The 21,525-nt window shown below is 45.4% G+C and overlaps 1 protein-coding gene across 1 annotated transcript in view; it reads right to left on the bottom strand.

Annotated features, from left to right (window-relative positions):
- The window catches only part of LOC121287539 (solute carrier family 12 member 5-like), a 426,506-nt gene that overhangs the window by 24,630 nt on the left and 380,351 nt on the right, over positions 1 to 21,525 (bottom strand). Inside the window, exons 18-19 of the mRNA XM_041205472.1 lie at positions 6,907 to 7,102; positions 1,631 to 1,800 (exon numbers count right to left, since the gene is read on the bottom strand). Coding sequence (XP_041061406.1) covers positions 1,631 to 1,800; positions 6,907 to 7,102 — 366 coding nt within the window. The remainder of the gene's footprint in view (positions 1 to 1,630; positions 1,801 to 6,906; positions 7,103 to 21,525) is intronic.

Here is a 21,525-nt window from a genome sequence, read left to right as displayed (position 1 = left end):
CCTTCAGTCCTGTACCTCTAATCCTGAAACTGCAGCCCCATACTTCCTGCACTTGAAGCCCTGTACGTCCAACCCTGTACTTCCTGCATCCGGAGCCCCATATTTCTTGTACCTGAAGCTCTGTACGCCTAGCCCTGTACTTCTTGTATCTGCAGCCCTGTATTTCCTGCACCTGAAGCCCTGTACGCCCAGCCCTGTACTTCTTGTATCTGCAGCACTGTACTTCCTGCATCTGAAGCCCTGAAGTATGTCCAACCCTACACTTCCTGCATCCGCAGCCCAGTACTTCCTGTACCTGAAGCCCTGTACGTCCAACCCTGTACTTCCTGTACCTGCAGGTATTTCCAATACTGTACTTCCTATACCTGCAGCTTTGTACATCCAACCCTGTACTTCCTGTATCTGCAGCCTTGTACTTACTGCACCCGCAGGTATTTCCAACACTGTACTTCCTGTACCTGGAGCCCTTACCTCCTGGATCTGAAGCTTTGCATTTCCTAGCCTTCAATCCTGTACATCCTGTACATCACACATCATATGAACATACCAATATATGAACAAGGAGCAGGAGTAGGCCATTCAGTCCCTCGAGCCTGCTCTGCCATTTAGTAAGATCATGGCTGATCTGATAGTAATCTCAAATCTGCATCCCATCTACCCCCAATAACCTATCATCCCCTTGCTTACCAAGAATCTATCCACCTCTGCTTTGAAAATATTCAAAGACTTTGCTTCCAGAGTCTTTTCAGGAAGATAGTTCTAAAGACTCATGACCCTCTGAGAAAAAAAAATGCGCCTCATCTCCATTTTAAATAGGTGACCCCTTATTTTTAAAGAATGACTCCAGTTCTAAATTCTCCCACAAGAGGAATCATCCTCTCCACATTCACCCTGTCAAGTCCCCTAAAATTAGTCATCATTCAGGGAGCATTTGGCTATCAGTGTCTGCCATGCCACTCACCTAAAAGAAAATACATGCATTAAGAATGATGGTCTCAAAAACCTGCACTACCAGTGGTTACATGAAGACTGTGCCAGCTGGTGCCCCCAGCATTCACCCACATGGACTTGGCAAGATCAGCAAGAGGGCAGCTAATTTATATGGGTGATTTGTCATCTGAACCAGCAACTACAGACACCTCTCAGTTTCCCACCTGCCCCATGCAGTTAGAAAATCCATTACTTGCCCACTTTGGTAGTTAGGGTTGCCCAGACCCCACTGGGTACCCTTGATTCCCTATATAAGTAGAATGTTTCCAAACTGCACCGGAACCTCTGAATGGGTTCCTCCAAATAGGGGAGGCAACTTTTGTGGAAATGCCAGAAAGATGTATAACTGCCTGAAGCCCTTTATCTACAGTGCCGAACTGCAGCCCTGCATCTACTCCACAAGCAGTCCTATATCTGGTGTATCTTCAGTCCTGTACCCAATGTACCTTCAGTCCTGCTGCTTCAGTTAATCTGAGTGATTGCAGTGTTGGTTATTGATTGTAGTGCTGTTGTTGACATCGATTCTGCACCTAAAGTGAATTGCAATGATTCCAATAGACAAGCACACGCACAGCAGAACTAACCCATCAATAGAGCAATATGATAAATGGTTGCTCTGAACAAAACATTTTCATGTTACCTTATGCTGTCTGAGGAGGAAAGGCAGCAGCATCAGCATTCCTCCATCATGAACTATCCACCAGACATCAATGTAACCCTCGGAATACCTCTCCTGGTTCGATGGAAATGCAGCAATATTCTTAGCTACCAGAAGGGCCAAGCGACCTGCTGTAGTTTCTCGAACCACTTCTACAAAAACAAGATTACAATGTGACTGCATGCTACCATTATTGGACAGTTTTCATATTTCTACATTTATAGTCCTTTGGAAGCAAGGAGAAGTGGTGATGTAGTGGTATTGTCATTGGACTAGTAATCCAGAGGCCCAGGGTTTGAATCCCACCATAGCAGATGATGAAATTTGAATCCAATAAAAATCTGGAATTAAAGGTCTAATGATGACCATGAAACCATTGTTATAAAAACCCATTTGGTTCACTAATTCCCTTTAGGGAAGGAAATCTGCCATCCTTACCTGATCTGGCCTACATATGACTCCAGACCCACAGCAATGTGGTTGACTCTTAAATGCTTTCTGAACTTGCCTAGCAAGCCATTCAGTTGTATTAGAAAGTTTAAAAGTAATGGAACTGGACGGACCACCTGGCATTGACTTAGCACCGGAAACAACAACAACAAACTCCTTTAGACTAACATCTATGGAGGGAGAGGAAGAGGGAGAGGGAGAGGAAGGGGGAGGGGTGGGGGCTGATGGCGGGTGGTTTGTGCCAAAATTGGGAGAGCTGTCTCACAGACTAGTCAAGCAACATTCTGACATAGTCATCCTTACAGAATCATATCTTGCAGATCACCATCACCATCCCTGGCTATGTCCTGTCCCATTGGCAGGACAGATCCAGCAGAGGTGGTGGCACAGTGGTATACAGTTGGGAGGGGATTGCCCTGGGAATCCTCAACATTGACTCTGGACCCAATAACATCTCATGGCATTAGGTCAAGCATGGGCAAGGAAGCCTCCTACTGATTACCAAGTACTGCCACTCAACCCTCACCTGCCCCCCACCACTTCAGCAGATGAATCAGTGCTCCTCCATGTAGAACACAACTTGGAGGAAGCACTGAGGGGGTGGCAAGGGCGCAGAATGTACTCTGGTTGAGGAACTTCAATGTCCATCACCAAGAGGGGCTCGGTGGTACCACTATAGACAGAGCTGGCTGAGTCCTGAAGGACATTGCTGCTCGACTGGGTCTGTGGCAGGTGGTGAGGGAACCAACAAGAGGGAAAAACAAACTTGACCTCATCCTCACTAATCTATCTGTCACAAATGCATTTGTTCATAACAGTATCAGTAGGAGTTACCAGTGCACAGTTGTTGTTGAGACAAAGCCCTGCCTTCACATTGAGGATACCCTCCAACATATTGTGTGGGACAAACACCGTGATAAATATGACAGACTTCAAACAGATCTAGCAGCTTAAGACTGGGCAACAATGAGGTGCTGTGGGCCATCAGCAGCAGCAGAATTGTACTCGAACACAATCTGTAACCTCGTGGCCTAGCATATCCCCTACTCTACCATTACCATCAAGCCAGGATTCACCCTGGTTCAATGAAGAGTGCAGGAGGGCATGCCAGGAGCTGCACCGGGCATACCTCAAAATGAGGTGTCAACATGGGGAAGCTATTACACAGCGTAATAGCTGTGTGTGCCAAACAGCATAAGCAGCAAGTAATAGACAAAGCTAAGCGATCCCACAACCAACGGATCAGATCCAAGCTCTGCAGTCCTGCCACATCCAGTTGTGAATGGTGGTGGACAATTAAAGAAATCACTGGAGAAGGAGGCTCCACAAATATCCCTATCCTCAATGATGGAGGAATCCAGAACATCAGTGCAAAAGATAAGGCTGAAGCATTTCCAACAATCTTCAGCCATAAGTGCCGAGTGGATGATCCATCTTGGCCTCCTCCTGAGGTCTGCAGCATCACAGATGCCAGTCTTCAGCCAATTCAATTCACTCCACGTGACATCAAGAAACGGCTGAAGGCACTGGATACTGTAAAGGCTATGGGCCCTGACAATATTCTGGCAATAGAGCTGAAGACTCGTGCTCCAGAACTTGCCGAGCTCCTAGCCAAGCTGTTCCTGTGCAGCTACAACACTGGTATCTACCTGGCAATGTGAAAATTTGCCCAGCTATGTCCTGTGCACAAAAAGCAGGACAAATCCAACCCAGTCAATTACTGCCCCATGAGTCTACTCTCCATCATCATTAAAGTAATGGAAGGGGTCATCAACAGTACTATCAAGCGGCACTTGCTTAGCAATGACCTGCTCACTGACGCTCAGTTTGGGTTCCGCCAGGCCACTCAGCCTGTGACCTCATTACAGCCTTGGTTCAAACGTGGACAAGAGAGCTGAACTCAAGGGGTGAGGTGAGAGTGACTGCCCTTGAAATCAAGGCAGCATTTGATCAAGTGTGGCATCAAGGAGCCCTAGCAAAACTGGAGTAAATGGGAATCGGGGGAAAACTCTCCGCTAGTTGGAGTCATACCTAGTACAAAAGAAGATGGTTGTGTTTGTTGGATGTCAATCATTTCAATCCCAGGACACAAATGGAGCAGTTCCACAGGGCAATGTCGTAGGCCCAACCATCTTCATCTGCTTCATCAATGATCTTCCTGCCATCATAAAGTCAGATGTGGGGATGCTCGCTGATGATTGCACAATGTTCAGCAACATTCATGACTCCCCAGATACTGAGCAGTCCATGTCCAAATGTAGCAAGGCCTGGACAATATCCAGGTTTGTGCTGACAAGTGGCAAGTAACAATCACACAACACAAGTGTCAGGCAATGACTATCTCCAACAAGAGAGAACCTAACCATCACCCCTTAACATTCAATGGCATTACCATCACTGAATCCCCCACTATCAACATCCTGGGGGTTACCATTGACCGGAAACTGAATTATCCATAAAAATAATGCTACTACCAGAGCAGGTCAGAAGCTAGGAATCCTGTGGCAAGTAACTCACTTCCTAACTCCCTAAAGCCTGTCCACCGACTACAAGGCACAAGTCAGGGCTGTGCTGGAATAGTCTCCACTTGCCTGGATGAATGCAGCTCCAGCAACACTGAAGAAGCTTGACACCATCCAGGACAAAGCAGCCCCCTTGTTTGGCATCACATCCACAAACATTCACTCGGTCCACCACCGCACAGTGGTAGCAGTATGTACCATCAACAAGATGCACTGCAGAAACTCACCAAGGCTCCTTAGACAGCATCTTCCAAATCCACAAACCGTTACCATCTAGAAGGACAAGGGCAGCATATACATGGGAACACAACCACCTTGAAGTTCCCCTCCAAGTCTCTCACCATACCGACTTGGAAATACATTGCCATTCCTTCAGTGTCACTGGGTCAAAATCTTGGAGCTCCCTTCCTAACAACACTGTGGGTGTATGTACACCACATGTATTACACAGTTCAAGAAGGCAGCTCACCACCACCTTCTCAAGGGCAACTAGTGGATGGGCAATATATGCTGGCCCAGCCAGCGAAGCCCAGATCCCATGAGTGAATAAAAAACATGATTATTTTCACTAACCCATTCATGGAAAAGGGGATGGAGGTGGGGAGTGGGGAGGGGGAGGGTGCTGTGGGGTGGGTGGATGGGGGACTGGTGCTGGCCTCTCAGGAATGAAATCAGTTAGCACTTTTTCATACAAAGGTTAGCTGAAATAAAAAAATCTTTCCCCCAAAATGCGATGGCTGCTGGGGAACAATTGGAGACCTCAAGACTAAGGACAATGGATTTTTGTTGTGTGAGGGAAATAAGGGATTTGGAGCGAGGCAGGTAAATGGAGTTGAGGTTCAAATCAGTCGTGATCGAATTGAATGGTGACACGCTTGGAGAACTGATCAGCCTACTCCAGTTTCTGCATTATTTCCAATTCTGCACCTTTGAAAGTTCTTACAACTTCTTAATGAATACCTTAGGTCCAATTTAACACATAAGACCTTACGAGAAACTGTTGCTTCTAGATACCACATTTTTTTGCATATAGGGGTAATGTAACAATGTAATGTAGGAGTATGTAACAATGCTGCAACAGTCAGGAAGAGTTTGACTGACAATAATAAGATTCAAGATCAAGCAGTTCACAAACATAACTTCAAGTGCAGTGTTTTACAGATCTGTATACAATTCCAGACATTTTCATTCTTTTCAATAAGTATCATATACATGGTTTATTTTCTCTCTCCTTAGAGAGAGTTCACATACACAGTTGTGGATTGTTTTCATTAGTATTCTTTCCTACTACTGCTGAATGCCACCATTATGTCTGCGACATTTGGTTATACTGCAGGACAGGATGACTTGACAGCCAGAGGCAAATTTAAAATCTAGCAAACTTGTGGATGAAGCTTCTTTCACTTATCGACCATGAATGATTGACAAATCTTGCCCCAATGACTAGAACTATCAGAACATTCCACATGAAGAAGGTTAATGGAATGCTATCCTTTATCATGAGAGGGATTGAATATAAAAGTAAAGATGTTATGCTTCAGTGATACAGGGCATTGGTGAGACTGCACCACAAATACTGTGTGTAGTTCTGGTCTCCTTATTTAAGAAAGGATGTAAATGCATTGGAGACGGTTCAAAGGAGGTTTACTAGATTGATACCTGGATTGAGTGGGTTGTCTTATGAGGAAACGTTGGACAGACTGGGCTTGTTTCCACTGGAGTTTAGAAGAGTGAGGAGTGATTTGATTGAAGTATACAAGATCCTGAATGGCCTTGACAAGGTGGATATCGAAAGGATGTTTCCTCTTGTGGGTGAGTCCAAAACTACGGGGCACTGTTTTAAAATTAGGGGCTGCCCTTTTAGGGCAGAGATGAGGAGAAATTTTTTCTCTGAGGGTTGTGCAACTATGGAAGTATTTGCCTCAGAGGGCGGTGGAGGCGGGGTCATTGAATAATTTTAAGGAAAAGGTAGATAGATTCTTGTTAGTCAAGGGAATCAAAGGTTATCGGGGCTAGATGGTAATGTGGAAATAAAAAAACAAGAAGTTCAGCCATGATCTTATTGAATGGTGGAGCAGGCTTGAGAGGCCGAATGGTCTACTGCTGTTCCTATTTCTTATGTTCTTATGTTCTTTTAAAGACAGTTAACACTAACTTATCCCTATTTCTTTTGAATTTCCTTTCAGTTCAGTTCTTGTGCTTTGATTTTTAAATGACCTTTATAATCTGATTCAGAATGCACGGACAATTCCTCAGGAATTCTGTGATTTTTAGAATTACACATACCGATGATATTTTTCCATGTTCTGGGATCATCAGATTGCCTCCAGGCTCTTGGCCAGCCCATCAGTACAGTGTTGTGTTGCATTCCTCCCAGACCACACGACTGGATGAGATGAGACATGCCATCACGCAGGTTGGACGATACGACTGCCTGACAGAACCCTTTCACCTTTTCCACTTCCATGAGACGTTTAACAGACTGCCCAGGAAGATGTGGAGAGATCAAAACAGGAATTCAAAAGGTATAATATGAATGCAAGGTTATTAGCAAAATCAACATTTGGAAGTCTGGTCGATAGAATAGGCAATGATGTTTGAAATGAGAGCTTGATTGGTTAACTACACAGATGAATGATTTGAAACAATTATTTATCTTCACAAGCCTCCATCTCTTTCTTAGGCTGATTTGAACTGTGGAATTTTCTCATGGGATAGAATTTGTAAATAGTTACCAATTACCTAAAAACATGCGAACCAGCTTGTTAGATTATTTCATTTAACTGCGTTCTCCAGATCAATAGACTTGATGGGTGGAGTTGTCATGGAGAGTTTGGTGGCAGTAGCAGCATTTAATCAGGTGCAAGGGTGGCAGATGGGGACCCTGCCACTTTTCCACCATTGCTCCGATTAAGTCTACCGGCAGGAAGGCTCATCAACGGCTTTCCCACCCCACCAATTAATGCCCACTTATGGGCCTCATCCCGCTGCCACTGTTGCGTACCCAGCAGTGGGTGAGAGACTCACCATGCGAGAAGGCAGAAAAGCAAACTCTGTCAGCATTGCTTGCAGGCTTTCAGTGGGTCCCTTGTAGTCAGGTATTCAGTGCCTGACTTAGGGACCAGGCATCGGAATGGGGGGAGTTTTGCAGAGAGGCACTCCCACGCCCCTCCCTTCTCCCCTGTGATTCAAACCCCACGATCCCCCTCCTGCCATCACTCACCTGTGACCTGGGTTCCTTGGCGGTCCTGGTCCTCAGGTGGATGCATTTCCAGCAACAGCCACTGCCTCCTTGGTGGCGTTGCCAAGCAATGAAGAACTCTGATTGACCGGCAGCCCTCGGAAGACGGGGCTTCTGTCCCCGGGGTCTTTGATCCTGGGTAAGACCCTCGGCTGCCCAGTTAAGTGTCTGATTGCCACTTAATACATCGGGAATTCTTGAAAAGAGGTGATGTAGGACTCTTGCCAGCTCTCCAGTTGGTGGGCGAGATCTCAAGTGCCTACATTAAATTCAGTCCAATGTGTTATGGCTTGTGATAGCACAGGCAACACCTACTGTGCTAAAGCAACTAAACGTATCTGTTTAGTTAGGCCTTATTTCATTGCATGAGTTACTAGGTTAACATGCATGTGCAGTATGTCATGAAATCCATTGATCTGTGTGTCCCTGGGTGCTAAATCAGCTGTCTGTGGAGGTTGCAACATTTAAGGTATAGGATGTTCCAACGCCTGTTATATTGATTCCTGCCTAGTACCAAGGGTGGGAGCCTCTGGGAGTGTTTTGATGGGTCACCAGAACAGTTCAAGGGCCAGTGAATGACTCTTCTGGAGGCAGCCAGTTTCAGGAGAGTCAGGAGCAGGGGAAAGAAGCTCCATGAGGACAAAGTGCATCTGTTAGCTCTGAGGAACTGAGAAGAGGGCTCAGGGGAATGGAAGAGGCTTAAGGGTAGACTTGGTAATGGAAGAGGGCTCAAAGGAAGTCCTGGGGGGGGGGGGGGGGTCACATATAGCTGGATACAGCCTGGAAACAGGAGTTTGGAGAAACTCAGGGCGGTGCCAGCTCAGTGAGCTCTGTCTCGCAAAGAGTTGAAATTATGCCATTAAGTACAGGCTGAAGTGCAGACTCGGGAATCCAGGGAGAAGGAATCTTAGAAGGCAAAATTGAAACCTTGAGAGAGGGCCCATTGTTAAAGCCATCTGAGTGGGAGCAACTTTTGGAAAGAGTTCCAAGGAGAGATCTTCAAAGGTGAAGCTGGAAATCCCTTGTGAGACAAAGTTTCAATGAGATTATTAGACTCGATGTTTGCTGACGTCAGGGTGGATTGTTGAGAAATCCATGGACTCTGTCTTGGTCGCATCTGTCATTTACTCTGTAGTGTGGTATGTTCGACCACAGTTCATCTGTTAATTCACATGTAACTCATACTTACCCTGAATGTTAGAGTATAAGATATATATTGTAAATTGTTTTATCTTTCTGAATTTGTATGGTAAATTTTGTTTAGTTTGTTCAAAACCCATGGAATCTTGTGGTTTTATTCCAAAAGCAGGAGTGTTGAATTTCAACCTTTCTCTGCTTTAAATAAAATATCATTGGTCCCTAACTGGATATCTCCCCATGTCCCAGGGTCTGGCCAAGGATCATAACAAATATAAGTTGTATCCAACAGCTTCATATTCTGTGCCCTTGATTGTTATTAGTTCTTGGCGAACATACAATCCCAGTGTCTTTGATCATAGAATTTTTTTTAAATCTTGACGGCAATTAGTAATTAATTGCCCTAAGCAATGGACCCTACAGGGATTGTTATTGCACAAATAACTTCATTATTCATTATTATCTGAGCTTTTTTCAGTATGATAAACAAAATCCTATGTGATAGGACTTAGTTGAAAAGTATCAGTTTTTTTTTAAAAAACTCATCTGAAGAAATACCTCTCCACCCCCAAAGTGGGAGGAAAGAATCAGAAACCAAATCAAGGTAAGTAAGCTACACTTATACAACTTCCTGGCTCAACATGGTTCAACAGCAACATTGCGAGAGACCCAGAATTACAGGCTATCTGCTGCTCCAGTGACCCAGTCAAATCAAGTGCAACACAGGGCTAGGAAATATGGTCAAAAACTTACAGAAAAGTAGGAAGAAATACTGTATTAAACCAAACTAACTTATGTGAAAACACCGAATTTCATGTACATAATGACCTAGACCTTCCATTCTCCGGATAGTCAGAGACCTGACGTACCCTGGCAGATGCACTACGAGATCTCTTGGAAGTCCCAACACAAGGACTCCATGGGAATTGCTTGGGAAGTCTGAACTTCCAATGGGCAATTCCCCTGCTTCCCAGGACCCTCTGAATAAGTCTCCTAATCTGAGTTAGAGTTGGACGGACACCCAGGAAATATCACACAACAAAGAACCTGCTACAACACTTGGGTAACTGTATGACTGACCCCCAAATACACCCCTGATCCACTGACTACCTCCACTGCTCCGATCCTCTGAATCTCTCCTGATCCAACCTCACTAGCACCAGACCCAACCTGACTCTGCCCCACCACCCAACTCCCCACCGATCACCCAACACCCGGACCCGACCTGCCTCGCCCCTGACCCGAAATGACTCGTCTCTCACCCAGCTACCCACCTGTCACCTTACCCCCTGCAACGCTACCAATCTTGACCACCTCACCCATCTACCACCCTACACACTTGTCACCCTACCCACCTGCCATCTTACCCACTGCAACCCTACCCCCTTACCCACACTAGCCCCTGACCCACTTATCTTACATACCCCACCCCCCATATCCTCCATACCTCCTTACACAATTACCTTACCCATTCTACCCTCTTACCCATTTATTTTATCTACCTACCCCCTTACCCACCCTACACACTTACCCACTTACCTTAACCATCCTACCCTCTTTTTTTTATTCTTTCTTGAGTTGTGGGCATTACTGGCTAGGCCAGCATTTATTGCCCATCCTTAATTGCTCTTGAGAAGGTGGTGGTGAGCTGCCTTCTTGATCTCTGTAGTCCATGTGGTGTAGGTACACCCACAGTGCTGTTAGGGAGGGAGTTCCATGACTTTGACCAGGTGATAGTGAAGGAATGGCAACATAGTTCAGAGTCAGGCTGGTGTGCGATTTGATGAGGAACTTGAAGGTGGTACACACTGCTGCCATGGTGCCTCTGTGGTGGAGAGAGTGAATGTTTAAGGTGGTGCATGGGGAGGGAATCAAGCAAGCTGCTTTGTCCTGGATGTTGTTTGGCTTCTCGAGGATGTTGGAAATGCACTCATCCAGGCAAGTGGAAAGTATTCCATCACACTCCTGATTTGTGCCTTGTACATGGTGGATGGGCTTTGGGGTGTCAGGAAATGAGTTACTTGCCTCAGAATTCCCAGCCTCTGACCTGCTTTTGTAGCTACAGTATTCATATGACTGGTCCAGTTCAGCTTCGGGTCAATGGCAACCCCCAGCATGGTGATAGAGGAGGGATTCAGAGATGGTAGTACAATTGAATGCCAAGGGAAGATCATCATTGTCTGGCACTTGTGTGGTGCCAATGTTAGTTTCCACTTATCAGCCTGAATGTTGTCCGGGTCTTGCTGCATTTGGGCACAGGCTGCTTCAATATCTGAGGAGTCACGAATGGTACTGAACATTGTGCAATCACCAGTGAACAACCCCACTTCTGAGCTTATAATGGAAGGAAGGTCGTTGATGAAGTGGCTGAAGATGCTTGGGCCAAGGACACTACCTTGAGGAGCTCCTTCAGTGACATCCTGGAGCTGAGATGACTGACCTCCAACAACCACACCCATCTTCCTTTGTGCTAGGTATGACTCCAACCAGCGGAGAGTTTTCCGCCTGATTTCCATTGACTCCAGTTTTGTTGCCACACTTGGTCAACTGCTGTCTTGATGTTAAGAGCCGTCACTCTCACCTCACCTCTTGAGTTCAGTGCTTTAGTTCATGTCTGTAATGAGGTCGGGAGCTGACTGACCCTGGTGGAACCCAAAGTGAACACCATTGAGCAGGTTATTCCTGAGTATGTGCTACTTGATAGCACTGTTGATGACCCCTTATATCACTTTACGGATGATCTAGAGTAAATTGATGGGCTGGTAATTAGCCGGGTTGGATTTGTCCTTCTTTTTGTGTACAAAACATCCCTGGGAAATTTTGCACATTGTCGGGTAGATTCCAGTGTTGTGGCTGTACTGGAACGGCTTGGCTAGGGGCGTGGCAAGTTCTCGAGTATAAGTCTTCAGTACTATTGTCAGAATGTTGTCAGTGCCCATAGCCTTTGCAGTAAAGAATGCCTAGTAAAGGATGGGGATATTTGTGGAGACTCCACCTCCAGTGAGTTGTTTAATTGTCCACCACCATTCATGACTGGATGTGACAGGACTGCAGAGCTTAGATCTGATCCATTGGTTATGGGATCGCTTAGCTCTGTCTATCGCATGCTCCTTTCATTGTTTGGTATGCAAGTAGTTCTAGGTTGTAGCTTCACCAAGCTGACACCTCATATTTAGGTGCTGCTCCTGGTATGCCCTCCTGCACTCTTCATTGAGCCAGGGTTCAGTCCCTGCCTTGGTGTTAATGGTAGAGTGGGGGATATGCCGGGCCATGAGGTTACAGATTGTGTTTGAGTATAATTCTGCTGCTGCTGATGGCTCACAGCACCTCATGCCCAGTTTTGAGTTATTAGATCTGTTCGAAATCTATCCCATTTAGCTCGGTAGTAGTGCCACGTGGCATGTTGGAGGGTATCCTCAATGTGAAGACGGGTCTTCATCTCCAAAAGCACTGTAGAGTGATCACTCCTACCGATACTGTCATAGACAAATACATCTGCGACAGGCAGATTGATGAGGACAAGGTCAAACAGATTTTTCCCTCTTGTTGGGCCCCTCAACACCTGCCATAGACCCAGTCTAGCAGCTATGTCCTTTAGAACTTGGCCAGCTCTGTCTGTGGTGGTGCTACTGAGCTACTCTTGGTGATGGGCATTGAAGCCCCCCCACCCAGAGTACATTCTGCATCCTTGCCATCCTCAATGCTTCCTCCAAGTGATGGAGGAACATGGTGGAGCACTGATTCATCAGCTCAAGTGGTGGGTTGGTTGGGGGGGGGGGGGCAGCTGGTGGTAATCAGCAGGAGGTTTCCTTGTTTGACCTGATGACATGATACTTCATGGATGTTGAGAACTCCCAAGGCACAAGCCCTACCTCCCGATTTTTGGCACAAGCCTCCAGTGGGACTTTGCAGGTCAACAGGGCTGGATTTGCCACTGTTGTTTCCGGAGCCTAGGTTGATGCTGGGGGGGGGATCCCTCCCATTTCATTCCTTTGTAGTGATTTGATACAACTGAGTGGCTTGCTAGGCCACTTCAGTGGGTATAAAGAGTCAACCACATTGCTGCAGGTCTGGAGTCAGAACCAGACCAGGTAAGGATGGCAGGTTTCCTTCCTCCTAATGGACACTCGTGAGCCAGATGGGTTTTTACGACAATCGACAAGATTTCATGGAGACTAGCTTTTAGTTCCAGGCTTATTAACTGAATGTAAATTCCACCAGCTGCCATGGTGGGACTTGAACCTGGACCCCAGAGCAGTAAGCTGGGTCTCTGGATTGCTCGTCTTGTGTCATTACCACTAATCCATGGGCTTCCACTGTGTGGCCTGAATGTTACTTGCCACTTATCAGCACAAGCCTGAATGTTGTCCAGATCTTCCTGCATATGAACATGGACTACTTCAGTCCTTCTTAACCACCCTGCCCCCTTATCCATTTATCTTACACACTTTCCGTAACTGTTTTCAAGGAGGTTAGGGGCATTTAAATTCTTGACTTACCAGAATATGGCAGCGCATGCCGTAAAAAGCTATTGCAGGAGGCCTGGGAGGAAGAGGAACATTGGATTCCCCAAAATCTGGGTAAGTTTGGGATCTTGCTGCAGTTGAGTTGGCAGACAACAGCGGGGGGCATGTTGGGGAGGGCGGGGGTGGGTGGTGGAGAAAGGCTGGACATGGTGAGGCAAAAGCATGGAGACTGGGCCTTCGCTTGGTACAGTTGTCCAGGGAAGGAGGCACCCCAGCCCCTTTCACAAACCTGCAGCCCACTACATGTTGGAGCGGCAGTTAGATAAGGCCTTTAATTAGGCCTTTACTACAATTGGGTCACAGGTGGGCAGCTCACCTGATGCCTCCCCCACTACCTATCAAATCGAGGCAAGGTGGGGATAGGCTGGCTGACAGTGGGCCCACCACTGATGACATGGCAGCCTAACTTACAGGTCCACCTGCCTGTTTTCCCACTGCAGGTGGCCTGGAAAATTCAGCTCATAGATCTTTAAAGTACTGAAACAGGCTATTTGGCCCAACGGGTTTATGCCAACATTTATGCCTCCTCCCACCTTACTGCATCTCACCCTATCAACGTTACCTGAAATGCATCTATGTCATTCACCTCAACTACTCCATATGGAATTCCAGACTTACACCACTCTCTGAGTAAAGGAGTTTTACCTGAAATCTTTACTGAATCTATCATATGTATGATACATCTATTATATTTACATCCATTTTATATTTATGGCCCTTAGTTTTGGACGCCACATAAGTGGAGGTATCTTCTTTACATCTACCCTTTCAAACCCCTTTATAACAGTTAGGACTGCTCTCTTTTCTAGCAACACAGAGCCATATTTTTTTCATATAAACATTATGTTTCTGCACATTAATTAGGTGGTGCTTTTGGTTAATGGACAATTTTCAACAAAATCTGTAATTATTTTAGCATTTCATTCCAAGTGAAATGATCATATAAAGCATTGAATTATTAAATGACAACTTTTCACTGCTTCCTGTCACAGTTAGGTAACTCACACAATTATCTTCTCACACAGATTGATTTTATTGACCAAAATGTGCATTGCATAGAATAGCAGGGTGCAGGCTTCATCTGTTTGATCGAGAAACCTATTAATAGATTAGGTCATTCAGCACCCTGGACATGTTAGATCATATTTTACCTGTACCTTAACTCCATGGATTGAATTTTCAATAGCCCGTGGAGGCAGGTCTGGAGGCAACAGCGGAAAAGGAGGGGGGCAAAAACGGGAGAGAAATCCCATTGGGCTGGCTTCATGACACATAATCCACAGTACCTATGCAGGAGTCATGGCAATGGCAGGAATAGCTACCTGCCATACTGTGGCAGGTAACCAATTAAGCTCCTTATGGGCTTTATTAAGAACACTCTCCTGAGCTGACTGGATTTTAAAGCTGGAGCATGAGGTACATGTTGCGTCAGGACACCAGCTGTAAAATGGTGGTGGCCTCCCAGTAGCAGGCTGGGTAGCCTTTGGAGCCAGAGGCACCATTCAATTTGGAGGGCAACGCCCCAAAATTCAGCCACAATTGCGGCAGTGACCGTTACTGTGGGGGCAGAGATAGTGTTAGGGGGGAATATAGAGGTACAGTAAGAACTTATTGAAAGGGAATGGATTACTTAAAATCTCCAAGCACATTGGCAATTAAAGGTTACCAAATGAACCTTGCACAGCCTTAGGGGCCTACAAACAACAGAAAGGCCTTGGAGCCAGACTGTAGTCAGAGGATGGCAATAACAACTAAGATTAAGAGTGCTCTTCAACAGACTGGGGAAGAACAGATGGTAAGGTCCATGCCTGGGTGAAAACAAATAGGGATGTACTTGTTATCAGAGATGTCTTTTAATGTAAACCTATATGTTGACGAGATCGGAATCTGGAAACTGTTCTTTTACGTGACCAATAATGTATAAAAATACTTGTAGTTTAGCAGAGTACTATCTCAAGCTGTATTGTGATGGTGCTCCGAATAAACGATCATGACTTGTACCTGAGACTCCTATGGTCCGTTTGTCAAAGTGACCACAACAGATAGTAATGTTAATTTGTTTTAAGTGTGAAAATTACATAAATTTTGCTTTTATCATAATGGCCTGAGTATGCTTCACCTTTTTTTCTGGTGTAGGGTATTACAGTGTGTAATGCTGGAAATGAGTGGTTCTAAATGTTACTGCACAGGTACTGAGTGGGCTTTGGGTTCACATGACAGGGGCATTTTGGACATCCTGGATGCAGGCAGCAGCCCTGGCATGAGGTGGAAGCAGATCTTTGACAGCCTAGTTGAAGGAGTGTTGGATCAAGGCATCCCTGGTATCCCTGCCTCATTGAAGGATACAGAGGTCTGCCTCCATGCCCTCAGCGTTCTCCTCACCAGGATCCTGACTCCCCACTGGATTCATCCTCTGTGGCCTATGAAGCTGTGTCGAGATCCTCTTCCTCCAGTGGGTACCGAATTGCCAGAGCCAGATTGTGGAGAGCGCAGAACGCAACCATTATCAGTAACACCTAGTCTGGAGGGTATTGTAGCGCTCCTCCTGAACGATCTAGGCATCGGAAGCGCATCTTCAGAAGACCTATGGTCCTCTCTATCAGCGGCCTTGTGGAGGCATGGCTCCTATTATAATGCTGCTCTGCCTGTTTTTGGGTAGCGGAGAGGCATAATTAACCACCTATTCAACGGATAGCCCTCGTCACTCAGTAACCATCCAGCCAGTTGGGCTGGAGCACTGAACAGCCTTTGCACCTGGGAGTGTCTGAGGATATAAGTGTCGTGGGAGCTGCCAGGGTACCTTGCACAGACTTTCAGAATCTGCGTCTTGTGGACACACTGTTTGGACGTTCATCAAGTGGAATCCCTTCCTGTTGATGAAGGCACCCAGCTGACTCGCTGGCACCCTGATGGCAACATCTGTGCAGTTGATTGCGCCCTGGAAGCGGGGGATCCCAGCAATTGCTGCAAAGCCTCTGGCTTGCTCAGCCAGGCTGGCTTTGTCCATATGGAAATTAATAAATGTCATTACCTGCCTGAACAGAATTGCTGTCACCAGATTGACACAACTGTGGACAGCTGATTGGGATGCTCTAACCAGATCCCCCACTGACCCCTGGAAGGTGCCGGTGGCTTAGAAGTTGAGGGCTACCGTGACCTTCAGAGCCACTGGCATGGGGTTTCCATCTACACAGTTGGAGCTGATCTCAGGCCCGATCATCTGACAGATGGAGGTCACGGTCTCCCTTGAGATGGAGCCTCCTTCGGCACTGCACCTTGGACATATTGAGGTAGCTGCATCGCTGCTTGCAAACCCTGGCAGCAGGACAGTGGCGTCTTCTGCGGCCCCTTCTGCCTTGGACTACCTGCTGGCCCTGCACCCCTTATGCCTGCACATCTCCTCCCATAGGTCGCTCCCCTGGAAGTTGTATTGGGACACCTGGGGTCCTCTTCCTTCTGCCCCTCTCTTTCTCCTCCGAGGAGGTGACACCAGTGGAGAGCACAATCCCCATTACCAGGGTGAGGGAAGGCTGTCTGATACCTGGAAGAGCCCACATGGTCAAAACCCCACAGGGGCCTTGGAGACAGCAATGAGTTCTGAAATGAAGCCTGGAAATGCTAAATATGAAGCTCAGAACAGAGATGAAGCTGTCAAGTTCAAATAAGCAACCAGCAGCAAACTATCTCCTAAACTCCTCACTACTCACATGGGCAACGCTGTTGACCCTTTTTACCCTGCCCTTGGATGTGGTTTTGCAAAATGTGGGCTGCCCGCCTGCCTGTTTTGCCCATGCGACGAGCGCAAAATCATGTGGGCAATGGAAAATCTGAATCAATTGGATTTTTAATGGCTTTAAGCGGCCTTTTAATTGATAGCGGGCGCAGCTCCGACACCTGCATGCACCCACCAACCTGAAGCTTGCGTACGTGTGGGATAACGTCGGGATGCTTGCCCGACATCTTGGGTGAGTTTGCGGCCGATTGGGTCAGGTGTGCTCCTGCCCATGAGGCATAAGATTCTGCCAGGCCAGTCTGTTCCTCCTGAGGTGTGGTGCCCAGGGCTGAACTCCATACTCTAAATGAGGTCTAAATATTTTTAAACCATGGTTCCTTTCTGATATTTTCTGAACAGACAATCTTAACTGTCACATATAGAGGTCAAGTAGAGGCTAGGTAACTTCCTTTGGAGAGAAAGAAAACTTTGGAACATTGGTGACCCCTGCTTACTCTCACCTAATGCCTTACCAAAAATAACACTGCTAATGGCATCTTAGAGATAAATCCTCGACTTACCTGTTTATCTGGGAAGGGTTGCATTGAAAGCATTTAGATCCTCATTTGAAAACGTTTTAGTCCTTATATTTAGTAATTCCCTTGTGTATAAGCTATATTTCTGGATGTCTCAGATTAAATTAAGTTTTGTGGGGATGATTGTTACTCATTTGTGAAAGAAATACTCTTAGGGTTGCCTATGCCTGCAACAGGAAAAAAAATTAAATGCCTTTGATAAAGTAATATTGATAGTTTGATATAATAATAGGTTAAGAATATTGTTTCACCTCTTTGACCTCAAATTTAGCCCAAGTGCAGGAACAGAGTGATCTGAAGGTTCATATGTGCGGATCCTTGAAAGTGGCAGGCCAATTTGTATAAGGCTGTTAAAAAGGATATGGGACCTTCACTTCATAAATAGAGACAAAAGTAATGCACTGGCTAGGCCTCAGCTATTGTACTCTGTCCAATACTGGACATCACACTTATAGGGAAGGTCCAGAGAAGATTTACTAGAATGATACCAGGCATGAGGCACTTGAGTTATTGGCTAGACTAAAGAAACTGAGATTACCCTCCCTGGAGTAGAGAAGGTTAAGGGGAGATTTAAAAGTAGTCTTAAAAATTATGAAAGGTACTGGTAGAGTAAATTAGATGAAACTCTTTCCACTGGCAGGAGGGTCAGCAACCAGAGGATACAAATTTGACCTAATTTTTAAAAATTCTTTCACAGGATGTGCCAGCATTTATTGTCCATGCCTAATTGCCCTTGAGAAGAAGGTGGTGTGCCATCTTCTTGAGCTCTGCAGTCTATGTGATGTAGGTACACCCACAGTGCCATTAGGGAGGGAAAGAATGGCAAGAACTGGAGAGGAGATGAGAACTTTTTTGCACAGCAGCGAGTTGTTATGATTCGGATTGGAGTCTTTGAAGGGGAGGTGGAAACAGATCTTATCTTAACTTTCACAAGGAAACTGGGTAAATACTTGAAAAGGAAAATAAAATACTGGGGAAAGAGCAGGGAATGGGACTCATTGGATTGTTCTTTTAAAGAGTTGGCATAGGAAAAATGGACCAAATGGCCTCTTCATGTTCTGTATAATTCTAAGGCCTTGATTGTATCTTAGAGGTACATTCAATAATGGGGTGGGTGGGGGGTGGAAATGAGTTATAGACAGGAAACTTGCAACTCTTAATTTTTTTCTGTAGCCTGATTGACAGTCTGACTGTTATGTTCACCTTTTACCAAACATCTAATCCAAGTAGATGCAGAGAGCAGCATTACCGTGGCAATTCACCACAGGATCATTCCAGAATATTTTGAGGATTCTTTAAGGTAACAGGCAGTTTAATCTAGGATCAATAGAGGGATGTGAAAAGACGGGACATTTGGCACCCATCCCAGATTCTAGATGGCTGGCAAAGGATTACAGGTGCTAATTCAATTGAGGCACTCAGAAGGTTGTGTTCTCTTTCTTTCAGCTGAACCCTAAGATTGGGTCATTGCCTGCAATCCTCTAACATTTATTACATATCTTATTCACAGTAGCGATTTAACTTGGTGTTGTGATCTGGGCATGCTTGTCATTATACACAAGGTGTGTGATTGTGTGACTTAGTCCACAAGAGATCTGCTTGGGGGATTGCTGTTGCTTTACTGATAGTCCCAGTTGCAAATTATACCTGACACTATTCGTATACCCTCAGAGCAGACTCAGTGCCCCATCTTAGAGCTGGGTCACAAACTCTTGCTCATAGCACTCAGGACAGTTCAGAAACGTGCCATCTCACATGCGCTGGTATATTCAACCCAGGCATATGCAGACAGAATTACCAACCCTCATTATCTAATTGCAAGAAAGGCCTTGAGTTTGATGTTCACGGTTCTGCATATGTTCACTGACATTTGCTGAAGTGCAGCAAGGAAACTCTGTAGCATCTTGTCTTGATAAATAAGGGGCTGACTTCCATGGCTTCTCTTCACTTTATCACACCTCTGTGGTGTATGCTTGCTAATTATTCATCTGTTTAATGAATTGACGTGATGACCGGATTGGTGTAATTGAAATCCAACACAGTTGAAAAATACATTTTGCTATAGTCTTGTTTTTAATATTTACTGTCATGAGTGTATTTACTTATTGGTTAATTTAGGTGAGATAGGTTTTTTTCAAATTGTGTTTCCTTTATATAAATAGGGATAAGTTACAGGTTGAGGTCAAATTTATGTAGTAGTGTCAAATACTAAGAGAGTGGGGTTAAAATTTATACCATTCCCTTTTAATCAGTGGTCAAAATGGAGGGCATGTGAATAGTTTATGACAACATCGCATGCAACAGCTTTGAATAGGAGGCTGATAATTATAAAAGCAAAAAACTGCAGATGCTGGAAATCCAAAGCAAAAACAAAAATACCAGGAAAAACTCAGCAGGTGCGACAGCATCTGCAGAGAGGAACACAGTTAATGTTTCGAGTCCGGGCTGATAATTGTATATCAGTTGGGTGCTAATTGTACTCAGGTGGTGGGTATTAATTGGGGATTCATCTACGTTCATATATATTGCAGCGGTGTCAATTTTGGGCCTGGCCAAGTTGGCTATTAACAGGTCCAGGCAGCAGGCGATCGACGGGGGAGTCCCGCCCGATTGTTTGTCCCTCTTCTGCGGCTACATTTGCGGCCAGATGTCCCTGGAGAGGGAGCACGCGGTGTCTGCTGGCACTCTCGAGGCCTTCCGTGCTCGGTGGGCACCGCGGGGACTGGGGTGTTTTATCGACCCCTTTAATCACATTTTGGTTTAAAGGTTGTAAGTTTCCTTTAAACTTTGTTCTTGGTTTTACAGCTGACCTGAATTAGCGGCTGTGCCTGATTTATCCCAATTTTGTTAATTTGGTTTAATTGGTTTTAACTCGAAAGAGTTATATTGCAGCGGTTGGGTGGTTGAGGGGTGTCATCCAACTTGACTGTGTGCTCCTCTTCTATGGCTATGTTTGTGACTGGGTGGCCTTGGAGAGGGAGCATGTGATGTCCACTAGCATGCTTGAAGCCTTCTGTGACTGGCGGACTCTGCTGGAGCTGGTGTGTATTGTCAGTTCTGGGAATGACATTTTAATTTAATTATGTAAGTTTCTTTCAAAGTTTTGTTACAGTGCCCTATCAGGGGATGTCATCCCCTTTTTAGTTTATTTTATTGATGTATGGTTTTATTTGAAAGAGCATATGTAGTGTAGCAGTTGAGGGGGTCATGTGGCCTGACAGCCTGTCTTTTTTTCTGCGGCCATGCTTGTGGCCGGATGTCCCACGGAGATGGAGGATGTGGTGTCTGCTGGTATGCTTGAGACTTTCCATGGCTAGTGGGCACCTTAGGGACTGAAGTATGTCATCAGCCATGGGAACATTAAAGGAATCTTATGAAAATGGAGTTTTCTCTTTTATTTTTATGGTGCCTCTTTAAGGGGCTGTTAATCTGTTTACTAGTTAATTAGTTTTTTTTACTCCAGCAGGGTGAAAGGAGGGGTTATTATTTTGGAGCTGCATAATATGTAATGTGTGTTTCTGTAAATAATAGCTTGTAGGTGTAAAGGTTAGGCTTTAATATTCTATCTTTTACCATCTGCTTATTTGAGTTCTAAAAGATGACAAAGTGCATTGGGTGAAAAGTTGTTTGTACAGCAAATGGGGTTGTGACATTCTTTCCCTTGAAACAGTTTCTTGATTAAAAATCATTGCT

The sequence above is a fragment of the Carcharodon carcharias genome, chromosome 14 (genome assembly GCF_017639515.1).
Source record: "Carcharodon carcharias isolate sCarCar2 chromosome 14, sCarCar2.pri, whole genome shotgun sequence".
NCBI lineage: Eukaryota > Metazoa > Chordata > Chondrichthyes > Lamniformes > Lamnidae > Carcharodon > Carcharodon carcharias.
The sequence above is the reverse complement of the archived record's forward strand: the minus strand, read 5'-3'. Positions and strand labels throughout refer to the sequence as shown.